At 31.2% G+C, this 12,749-nt stretch overlaps 1 protein-coding gene across 1 annotated transcript; it reads left to right on the top strand.

Annotated features, from left to right (window-relative positions):
- The first annotated feature begins 10,609 nt into the window (after positions 1-10,609).
- LOC105129954 (transcriptional regulator SUPERMAN) lies at positions 10,610-11,404 on the top strand. The gene has a single exon (XM_011032230.1). It carries the CDS (start codon positions 10,707-10,709, stop codon positions 11,286-11,288), a length of 582 nt encoding a protein of 193 aa, XP_011030532.1. The 5' UTR covers positions 10,610-10,706; the 3' UTR covers positions 11,289-11,404.
- The last annotated feature ends 1,345 nt before the right edge of the window (positions 11,405-12,749 follow it).

Raw genomic sequence — 12,749 nt, 5'->3', positions numbered from 1 at the left:
AAGGGAGCTCGTCGGATAGAACTTTTTTATTTTATTTTCACACTTGTAATTGGAACTTCACTACCACACGGGCCAGCCATAATCATTCTGAAAGAAACCTGAAAGACGCAAAGAAATGAAGCAAACCACATGTTTGCATCTATTACAACTATGTACCTTGTACATGCTCTACCTCAGTCCAGTAAGATACTGAAATGTGATTGAGGATCCTCATGATGTAGTACCCTGCGTCATGTCTTATCATTACGCCTTAGATCCTATCTATTCTTGCATTTTAAAAGTAATTTTTAAAAAATTTTAATTTATAATTTTTTAATGTTAAATTAATTTTTTAATATTTTTTATATTATTTTAATAAATTAATATCAAAAATAATTTTTAAAAAATAAAAATATTATTTTAATATATTTTTAAATAAAAAATACTTTAAAAAATAATCGCATTTCCAAACACACTTATTTATATTATTTAGATTATATTATTTAGATTGTGATAATGATTAATTTTTAAATATTTTTTATTTTAAAATATATTTAAATAATATTTTTATTTTTTAAAATTATTTTTAATAACAATATATTAAAATAAAAAAAATTATAATTTTTTTTAAAAGATATTTTTGAAATGTAAAAAAAAAAAAAGCAATTACGCTTAGACTTCCGGGACAATTGTCGATCCGAGTACAAAATATGCCTCGATACTGTGTTCGAAATCTTCCTTCGAGGAATCGAGTCCTTTCATTATACAACCCTGGCAGGCCAATCTTCATCATCATGGCCGTTCATTTTGTTGACCAGTTCAACATTCCTGGCATCGGTCAATGAAATTCTTTCACTGACATCGATCAGTATAATTTAACAGCTAGAAGACAACCGGACTAATCATGATTTCGTTTTTATTGCGTGGAGAATGCAGCATTGAGCTGCCACAACTGCAAGCCCAATTATAGCTTAAAAAACTACATTCACAAATACACAATTGAATTTAGAGTTCTATAGAAATCAAAATATTTTGATGATTAAAATTTTTACAGGCCCAAAATTATTTTCCTGCCAATTATATCTCCACAATTGATGTTATTAATGATGAATTTGAATAAAATATGATTAATAGTGCTCCTAGACTGAAATAGCTATGGGCGTTGGACCTCATCGAGTAGCTTTATGAGTAATTAACTTCCCAGCAGTTCAAGTAGACCCCTCGTCATCACACTCATCCCCGTCTTTGTCATGCTTCCATTTCTTATAGATTATTGAATGGACCTTTTAACTTAAATAAACCTGACATCTTACGGAAACAAATCATAAATTTGAGACCATATGAATTTGAATCCCTTATAATTTGCTTTACTTAAAACATTAAATCTTGTAAACAGATCAAAGATCATATAATCACTTTATTTTTCATTTGTCAGAAAAATGTTAAAATAAATTTTTTAATCAGTGTATCAAAATAATTAAAAAAAGTAAAAAAGTAATTTAAAGTAAAAAAAATCAAATCTTAATAAAAAAAAAAAGATTGGAATTCATTCTCAAACACCTCATAATTATCTATTATATTAAACTCAGAGAAAATATTTTGTATATATTTTTAGAATTATTAACTTGTCTGAATCTTCCAATGAGCTACTACGTTAGCCGATAATAATTAATTTTAAAAAAATAAATTAGAAGGAAAGAATATTTCTAGTTTAAATTTTCTTATTTCTTCCAACTCACATGCTAATATGCGGTCGGTCATGAATTTTAAGATGCCTGCTTTTTTCTTATGATTTGACTATATGTATACACACAAACACATTAAAAAAAAAAAAAAAACTTAACTGAATCTTTAGATCCGTCGTTGAACACAAGAAGAAGGAAAAAGGTGAGATGAAAGTTAAAGCAGTACTGGTACTAATAATTTGTCATCGGCTTTTAGAATGATTGTGGAGCATTATTGTTCTTGCAATATATATTTCTTTGTCCACATGGCCAGGGATGAAGAATGCGTGCAATTGCTTTGCAAGAAACAATGCATGCGCAGTATTATATATGTCCAGCCCTGATACGGACGACCTTGAGCTAGTGGATCGATTTGGCTTGTAGATTGGATGTAATTGTCTTCAGCTATCTTTTTCGTAATTAAAGAAGCTTTTCCATCAGTGAATGAGTCACGCCCTTGTTTTCATTTTCTGCTCCATGGATCTTCTATTCGTTGATCTTGAGGCCAGTATCAGTATATAGAAATTTATGGTAAGCATTCTTAGCAGTAAAAATAGTAATCAACTTTCGTTTTTCTACAAGCCAAATATATATAGTTCAGAGAGAACCTGTCATCGATCTTGCACTGGACGCGGCTCCGAAGGCTAAACTTTACCGAGTAAATTAAAGAGAGCTGATGCGTCAGACTTGATGTGCTGGTGGAGCATTTTGAAGCTGATCTGGTTCCGTGTACAAAAACTATATATATTCATCAATGGATCGATGATGATACATATAATTGTGAAATATAATTAAAATCACAGATGCATTAAATACTGTTTGGTAATCACTAGATGACTACAAGGCTATAGCTACAAAGGCTAAACTTTACTGAGTTGTGAGTTTTTCAAAGAGCGTTCACGCGTCAGTGTCATAGGCTTCACTAATTAGTTTACCTGCTCTTCACCGCAAGCCGGCTGAAATCTTTTTTAACTCATAAAAATAAATATGTGGATGTTATCAATTTATTTTTTTATATGAAAATTTTTAATTATAAATAAAAAAATATTACATACATTTAATTAGATAAATTAATAATTATATTTATTAAAAATTATTAAAAATAAATTGTTAATACTGCATCGCGATAGAATTTTAAATTAATTTTTAACATAAATGTGCTAATACTAAAGAGGCGTTTCATTGATCTATCGTCGTTTTCTTATTTGAAAACCATAAAAGAATCTTTTACATTGAATGGAATGAATTTTAAAATGTACAGGCTGATAACATGAGAAAGAGTTGCTTGATATTAATATTTAAATACTAAAATAAAATGTTTATCTTTCTTTATAAAAGCAAAAGACAAATAAGTATTCAAATACTTAACCTCAAATTTTCCTTCTATTTTTTTTTTATCTTGGAGGTTTTTAGAAATATAAAACCTCAAATTTTCCTTCTATTTTTTTTTTTTTATCTTGGAGGTTGTTAGAAATATAGTTTTATATTTATAAAACAAAAAAAATTAATAAAACTCCTCTCATCCAATGAAATGTATCGATACAAAAATTAATATTTTTCATAATCAATCAATGATTTTTTATATTTTCTCTTAAACTTAGAAACTAGAAAACAAGTAAAATAAAGTTTTGAATTAAAATTAAAATTTTAAAAAATAAAGATACCATGAAGGAATAAAAAAGAAAATAGGAGCACAAAATTTATATACGTATTGTTTTAAAAAAGAATGAATTAAAGGTCAATGTCTAAGGGAGAGCAATTAATTTAGGTTTTTTGGTAGCAATTAATTTCGGAAGACTTTTTAGAAATATTATTGACTTCGACATTCACATTGTTAGAAATGAATTTCAAATCAAACGGGTTAAAGATGATTTGATAAAATATAATAAACTGATAGGTCTATATAGGATTTTATCGACCAAATTAAAATTAAATTTATTTAAAAAAATCAAGATTGTATCTTTATAATATTTTTTTTCTACATCAAAATAACAACAGTCTATTCTCAAGATTGTATCTTTATAATATTTTTTTTTCTACATCAAAATAACAACAATTTAGATTAACTCATTTAATTCATGTCATAAGCATGAATGAATTTAATAAACTTATTTCTTGAAGTTTTTTATTATATATATAATAATAAAAATAGACATTAATTTTTATTGAATATTTATTAAAAAATATTTTCAACATCAAACATATAATAATTAAAAAATAAATTGTTAACAATGCTATAAAAACACATAAAATTATTTTAAACCCATAACAAACAATTTTTAGAAAAATAGAGAGAAAAAAAAAAACCCATGTCATGTGCATGGGCCGAAGAGACCGGGGCCTGTTTAGCCCAATAGAGGAATGCCAGGCTCTCGCACCAGTCACCCTTTATATATATTTATAAATATTTTTTTTTTAATTTTTAAAAGTGAAAAACATGTAATCCATTCTTTTGAGTAATTGAAATGGGCGATCAACAGCTTTTTCTCTCCTCTCCCATTCTTCGATCACGCTCTCTTCTCTTACAATTAAGAGACTGAAACATAAAACAGATGAAGTTCAGTACTGGGATGTGAAATCCTAAAAAAAAAGACCAAAAAGAGAAGACTTTAAACTATAAGGACCAAACTATAATTTTCCACGCCCAAGTGAAAAAATGGAAGCATTTGATTGGTTGTGTCAATGTAGGTCCTAGTTGTTTTAATTTTTGAAAATTAATAAAATTAAATTCTATTTTATAAAGTTAAGAAGCAATTTAATGTTTCATGTCAATTAAAAAAATCACATCCCGCAAACATAAACGTAAGGGGATGTTATTGAAAAAAAAAAAATCTAGAATTGAAATAAATCAAATCGACGAGGGCAATTGTTTTTTTTTTAAAAAAGAAAAAAGCAGTGAAATCTGCTCTTCTTTTATTTTATTTTGCATGTAATTGTTATGTTATGTTGGGAATTTTAAAAAGACTCTGTCCCCAACACTTGATTGATGACAATAGAGAGGAAAGAGGAGAGACACTTAAGCAAGAGGAGAAGCTACCAGATTGCTTATTTCAGTGAAAGTGAGGGGAGGGGGATGGCATAAAGCAAAGCCTTTTCCCAGTCGGCGCACATCACCATCTATCTCTGCTAATTTCCTTCCCAAATCCCAACCCCTTCTTTTATGTGGCACTTTTCTCCCCTGTGCATTGCTTTCAACAACATCTGCACTTCAATAATTTTCGTATTTAGGTCTATGATGGGCAAGAGAGAGATGTGTTTTTGAGTGATTTTTAACCAAAGAGAAAAGGGAAGAACAAACCAGGCTTTAAAATTAACATGGTATGAATGTACCCTTCATGCATCGTGCATTATTATCTCGATGGATAATGAGTTATTGCACTCTATATAGCAAGGTATTCTTGCAAGTGCGGGTACGCCCTATATGACCACATCCATGCAGATTCTATACAAAGCCTTCAGCTTTTCCATCAGCTGTTTCTAGCTAGACTCCTAGCTACTGTGTGCAATTTCGAAGACAATTAATTAGTAGTATTACTGCTAGTTCTTAAAAAAGAAACGATCCCCAGGCTACAAAATTGAAGCGAAGCTTTCCAAGGAGCAACGATTAATTTGCTCGGAATAATGCTTAATACCACATATGTCATCCACTCCCTTTCTACCACCTAAAGTTGTGGAATCTATAGCTTTTACATTCGTGAGGTAGCAGGTGTATATCAGAGATTGAAGTTCTTACATTCGTAAATTACGTGATTGTCTGGCAATGATTTTTAAATTGTTTTTAACTTGAAAAAAATATTAAATTAAAAAAAAATTGTTTGGTAATTTTGATGTTAAAAATAAAAATAAAATCTGAAAATAAATTAGCATTTTTAATTAAAAATATTTTTAAAAAAAATTCATATGCCACTTTAGTACTAAATAACAAAAAAAGCAATTGAAACATTTCACCTTTGATCGACCTGTATATATATAGTTTGTTTATCATTAGCTCTAATATCATTCATGCTGATAATTGACCTTCCAATGACATAAAAGAACAAAGAACGTATGATTGTCTCTTGAAAGAACAATTAAGCCTGTCCCATTGCGACTTAAATATCTTCTATTGATTTTTTTTTTTTGTTCTTCAGTGGAAAATCCCAGCTGATCTCCAATATAAGCATGGAAGCCGACCTTTAATTAAAGGGTTAAGTCACATGAGTTATTTTCTTCGTGGGTCTAAATTAACTTGGTCATTTTTATCATAACAGTAACAACTTGGTCATCAACCAAAAAAAAGAAACTTAGATTTTTGCCGACTTGAGCATACCACCCCAGGTTTGGACGTGCCATACAAAACATGGGCCTCTCCATTTGCAGTTGTGGCCCATATCACAGCAGGCTCTTCTTCTTCACGCATTGGCGGTCAAATTGTTGCTACCAAAGTTTTTATTCTTATAATTACGAATGGAAACATATTTAAAGTACTTTTCGCAAAACGTCATGATAATTTAAAAAAAAAAAGTATAAAAAGAAACATCTTAAAGTTATTATCTGAGAAGACAGTGGATGTGTTACATATCAGGTTTTATGGAGCAAAACGGAAAACTGAATTTCACAGCTTTTGTTGTTCTTGTTTGGGGTTTTCTGACAACCTTGTGAAAATAAAAGTTACCCTCAAACCTAGGCTCAAAACTTTCATTCCGGATCTCATGTCGGAAGAAGTGTTACCTGCCTATAGTTTTTGAGAAAATATCGAAAAATATGACCTTCAAAACCTGGATTAGGAGATCGACTACTCCAATAACATATGAACACTGAATAAGTTAAGAAGATCGTGCCATATTAAAAGCGAAATTGTGAATATATCAATGTGTTGAAAACTTCAGTTGTGCATCTGCATACGGTGGTAAATGACAATCTCATCATAATATACGAGAACGAAAGGCATCTAGATGAATTGGAATTGTTTATCATGCATGTAGCCAGAACCTTACTGTCATGTGCTTATCTGGCAATTCATGCTGATGGCTGTGACAGCAATGTTTTGTCCATTCCTCTCCTTGGTCACAGAGAAGGGAGATCACTCCTTTATGGACTAGCATATGGGGCATATGATCAAGCGGTAGATGTCAGAGAAAACGACTGCTTGCACCTAGAGGTCTATGAATGGACATTCAAGAAATTCAAGCAATGAAAAACAAAAGGAAAAAAAGGGGTGCCCCTTGCTAAGATCATACAAGTAAATCTTAAAAAAAAAAAAAAAACAGAAAGAAAAGTGAAGGGCTGCGCAGTACGATTGGAATTCATGGTGGGATATGTTTTAGGAGAATCATTCGTTCATGTCATTAGAAGAAAATCGGAAACTTTAAGTTCAAGATTAAATCATTTTCAAAATTTATGCTAAGCTTATGGTGAAATCCGGCTCAATAATTCACTGGAAAATATTTTGATTAATTCTCTTCAGCTTAAAGATATCGTCCAATTTGATTTTCATTGTCAAATCTAACTTATTACAAGCATCACATTTATAAATTGAACTTTAAAAATTATCTGAAAAATAAATTACAGGTAGCCTATTTAGTATTGTAATTGATTTACAAGATATTTTTTATTTGAAAATATATTAAAATAATATTTTTATAAGAATATCCTCATAAAAAGTAGACCGTAGTAAATTGTGGAGTCTAATTAAAAAATTAATTTAAAATAAAAAGTAAAATAAAAAAATTATTTAAAAAATACTTTTAAAATATAAAAATACAAAAGTTATATATATATATATATATATGATAACGACCTGTTTGAGGTCAAAACTAATAAAGATGTATGCTTAACCCACACGGGGCCATTGCTTTATTGAAAAATCTGTGATTAAGCTCTGGAAAATAAGAGTTTTCATCCAGCACTAACAATATCGGGTTGGACCGGTCCAGAAAGCTTTCAGAACCTTATTGTGAACTGGCACTAAAATTAACATTACAGCACTCGAGTAGTTGTCGTTGATGACCTTCTTCCATTTGTCATTTTAATGACTAGTTATTACAGGTATATAAAATCAATACAAAAGCATATAAAATCATACACATAAACATGAAAATTAAATTGTCAGTGATTTCTAGGACATGGTCAAGTTTTCCTTGAAACACAAAAGGACATGGTCAAAGCTAGATTAAATGCTGTCACCGCGTTGTTCTTGCCGTCTCTCTATCCAAAAAGAACGAAACCAGCTACTTAAAAAGATGAAAAAATAGCTATGGCGTCGATAAGAATTTCAATTGCTATGGATGAAATAACCAGTTAAGTCACGTTGATGTTATTGTACCCGCTATTGCTATTTACATGCCTTCTCTTTTCCGCCCTTTCTTGCAGTCTTCAAGTTATCTACGCCATGCACACATTGGGGAGTGAAGAGATAAGGGATTATATAATTGATTTAATGAAAAGGAGAGAGTCCCAGAAAACTGAATTGATGTACGTAGGTAGAATAACAAGACAGTGATTTGTAAGGTATAGACTTGTATTTAGGATTATATCATATATTTAAATAGCAAAACCATAACCATTATGAGAAACTCACAATTGCAGCCCATAGAACACCTAAGAGGATTTCTCTTCCAAGATTTCCAAGCGGTTTCATAACATTTCTTTTCAATGGCTAGATTTAACTGCAAGTGTCAAAAAAATATTCAATTCAAATTAAAAATTTAAGTTGTTAAGTGAGATTTTAAAATATAATTTATATTATTTTTTAATATATATATATATAGAAGTCTTTGTTTTTAAAATTTAAAGACTTACATGCTTAATTTTTATCAAATAAATAAATAATGATAAGATTTGAACTTGTAACTGTTTAATCATTAAAACTTTGATACCATATTAAATAACCAATTTAACCTTAAAACTTAAACTTTTAAATAAAATATATTATTTTTCAAAATACGATTAAGATTTTTGTATTACGATCTCCTCTTGGTTTTGTGATTAATATTGGCATTCATGAGTAATGTCAACCTGTGAGTCGACCATGGAAACAATTACCTCTTATATGCCGATGATGTCAAAAGTTAGAAGGTTCATCTTAGAGGTGTTCATGTTCCGATTTTGTCTGATTTTAACCCAAAAAGTCAACCAAACCAGAAAATAGTAGTTCTTATTAAAATAACTCAAACCGAACCAAGAACTAGTTCAAACCAAACCAGTTTTGTTCAATTCCGATTGGTTTTTAGCATTTAAAACTAGAAAAATCGAAACATTTTTGTTGCTGCCGTTGTATAGCTTAATCTAGGCTTCATGCCAGTGGAGGAACGAGATGCTATATTACATCTTAGATAGATTGTTATTTAGGATGGATCTAAGAATTCCATAAGGCAAAAATATTTTAAAAATATTTATCAAAAGACAATGAACCAATCTTAGTGCCTCATCTATGTTCCAAGAAAAGTTTGTAGCTACCAAAACCATCAATATTTCTTGATGGCCATCTTCACAAATGAGACTATTGTTTACACTATTTACCTGAACCAGAAGTTCATAGTTGATCCTTTGAGATGATTCATTTTTTCCTGAAGCCCTGAATATTGAGATCATAAAAAACCAAATTCAGTCTTATGATAAAAAAATAAATGTTATCATTTAAAAAAACACATTTCTAAAAGAGTACAGAGGAGTGGGAGTAGGAGGAAGGAGTGGGGCAGCTGAAAAGAAAATATTGAGATCATAAAAAACCAAATTCAGTCTTATGATAAAAAAATAAATGTTATCATTTAAAAAAACATATTTTTAGAAGAGTACAAAGGAGTGGGAGCAGGAGGGAGGAGTGGGGCAGCTGAAAAGAAAGAAAAGGAGGGGGGCAATTGGAAAGGTTAGGGGAAAGGGAAGGGAGGAAGGGAGGGGGGCATCTGGAAGGGTTACAGTATTTAAGTTTAATATTTTTTTTTTATGTTTTTTTTAAGATTTAATTAAACCGATTCGGTTTGATCCGGTTTAATCAATTTAAGTTTTTTTAAATCAAAATCGAACCAGATCTTGTGATTTTTTATTTTTTAATCAATTTTTTCGATTTTTTCTATCGGTTTAATTTTTTCAATTAATTTTTTTATTTTTTTATTTAATCAGTTGGTTGATTTTTTTAAACACGCCCAGTTCATCTCATATCTTCGAGTACAAAGGGCACACAATGAGAAACTACGTTGAAGGGTGGGGATAATGGCACCCAGATTTCAAAATTTACATTCTAGTCCTTAACTTTTGAATTTGCTTAATTATACCCTTAAACTTAAAGTTTGTTTCACATGTTCTGCATCCTTAAAAATTATGTATTATCCAACTTGCACCCAATTAATCCTGTTTTTTTGGTTACGGAAATGGTGGGAATTGAGGCCAAATTAACACACGTCTTGCGCATTGGCTGCTAGGAGCTATCTACATGGTAAATTAAAATCGCGTCCAAGAATCGTGAATGATATTGAACGTTTCATACATGTAAATGAAAAGAGTGTGGAGCATATTTTCATCAAAATTGGAAATCAAACCATGTGGAACTGATTTTCTTGAGCACTTAATTACTGTAAGTATCTTAATAGTGATTATTGTAAATGTAAAAGTTGATAAGAGTAGTTAATAAAAACCGCGTTACTAAAAGAAATTCCCATAGCAGCAGATCAAAAGAGACAAGTAGTAAATTAATTTACTAGATATAAATGGATCCATCACAAATGCCGACCAACAAGAAAAGTACTAAAGCAAGCGCCAAAATTGAATCTCCGTTCAATACAAAATACACAAAAGCCCCGATGGAAATGCCAATGACTTGTGTTGTCACTGTTTCACAACCACTTGCCTTTCCCTCTCTAGCCTTCTCTCGATTCCTCTCTAACCTAAATCAACTCCACTAAAAGCCCATTTTCTTCGTTTCTCTAACCTTTATCTCGTATACTGATTCAAAAAAAAATCGGTGGGCAAATATTTACTATCGCAACAAGATTTTCAATTTCTTGGTGTGTGTGCGTGTGTGTGTGTATGGAGTCGGCAAAACAACAAAGCTCGGAGACTTCAAGTACTGAAGAAAATTATGATCGTCAAGAACAAGTCAAAGAGGACTTATCAAGCCGGACAACAATCTCTGCTAAACGCTCATATGAATGTTCTTTTTGCAAGAGAGGCTTCACCAACGCGCAGGCCTTAGGGGGGCACATGAACATACACCGCAAAGATCGAGCTAATCGAACCAAAGACAAGCAACTTGCAAATTCTTCGTCAGTATCAAGCAAAGCCAGCGAGGAAATCAAGAATCCTAGATATATGGTACCAAATTCAAGTGAACCCACGAAGTACTATCCGGTTTCGGAGGCTCAAGGGAATTATGGAATGTATTTTCAGCAACCAGGATCTAGCCCTAGAGACCCATATAGTTACAAACATGACAGTCATGATTTTCTTGTGCCGAGATCTGATCAATCCTTGAGCATGAATGATGAGCTTTGGGGTACAAGTATAGGCTTGCAAATTGGATCTTCCAATATACAAGATAACGGAGGGAATAGGAGGGTTTCTGACGATGATGAAGTCGATTTGGAGCTTAGACTTGGCCATGACCGCTAATGAGTCACACGGGTAAATCTCTCTTTAAAGAATGAAGAAAATGTCTTGTACAAAGGTTACGTACTTATTTGCTGGTACTGTTTGATAGGGAAGGGTATTTGTGGATTCCATGAAGATAGAAACATACATATATTTGCATATTACTGTTCCATTGGTGTAATATATATAGATTATGCTGAGAGATCGAAAACGAATGATATTTGGTTCAGAATTGTACATCCTCGAAAGATAAACCTATGAATCAAGTTCTTCTCTGCAGGAGGTAAGTGCATTGTATTACTGGTTCGGTGTGGCTACGTTCATACAAAATTACAAGGCTAGCTTTATCATGGTCTACAGTTTCTATATCTCATTCAAACTCAAATAATCGATGTTTGGTGATTATTGAGAATTGACCTTTTTCATAGTGAAAAACTCTCCCGTTTCCTTCGGGTGTTTCAAGCCTAGGTAGCACTCCATCCTCAAAACATGCATGCCTAACAACTCTTGTATATATAACCGGCCTGCTGCTTAATTTTATGTTTCTTCTTGTACTTGGAATATTAATCTCACACGTATAATGTAACCATTTGTGAGAAAATATGAATGCATTTTTTTGTTTTTAATTTTTTTCTAGCTTTATCGATGACAGATTATTTCCATTGTGAACCACTAATAATTAATAAACAAGGGCGAGCCACACACATTTTAGATTGAATATGTTTCTTCTGGTTTGCCATTTTCATGTAGCTTCAAAGTTTCATTCTTGATTTTTCTTATACAAGATTAACCAACATTTTAATTTGTTACTGCTTTTTCTCTCCTTCCATTATATGGACAAGAGGTAAGACCTCGATCAATCCTCTCTTTGTCAAATATATAGGTAATTGCCCAAAATTGTCTGATCGGATGGCTCTGGGGCTTACGAGGATTCTTCACAAAAAAACTACACAAACATGTGTGTGTGTGTGTGTGTGTGTTTGTGGAGTACTAGGGAAATATGAGTTCATGAGTATCTCTGGTTTTTCTTTTTCGAATGTACTTAACGATCTCATAGTTAATCCAATACTGCACTTAATTCATGTACAAATTATTCCATACTATGACACCAAAGCATGCATAAATATTGTTAATCAGAAAAACTGTAACACCCTAGGATTATGGTAGATCATAAACATCCATGAAATTAAGTTATAATTAAAGAATTTCGGCATTAATTTGCTTTCATAATTAGGAAGCACTGATGAAACCAAACAATAACCTTTGTAAATTATTAATCCCTGGGATTTTCCCATTGATTATTAGCTTGTTTGCCAAATTAAGGTAACATATATCACATTATTTGGTGTTAAAACGTAATGTTTCTAGCAGTAGAAGGTAATTAATATACATGCGGTGCTGGTGATTTTCCAAAATGTTTCAATTATAATTAAATGAGATATATTTCCTATCTTGAAAGCTATAGTGTTTTAAACTAGGTCA

Source organism: Populus euphratica, unplaced genomic scaffold (genome assembly GCF_000495115.2).
Source record: "Populus euphratica unplaced genomic scaffold, PopEup_1.0 scaffold17.1, whole genome shotgun sequence".
Lineage (NCBI taxonomy): Eukaryota > Viridiplantae > Streptophyta > Magnoliopsida > Malpighiales > Salicaceae > Populus > Populus euphratica.
Note: the sequence above shows the minus strand (reverse complement) of the source record. Positions and strands in the feature narration are given on the sequence as shown.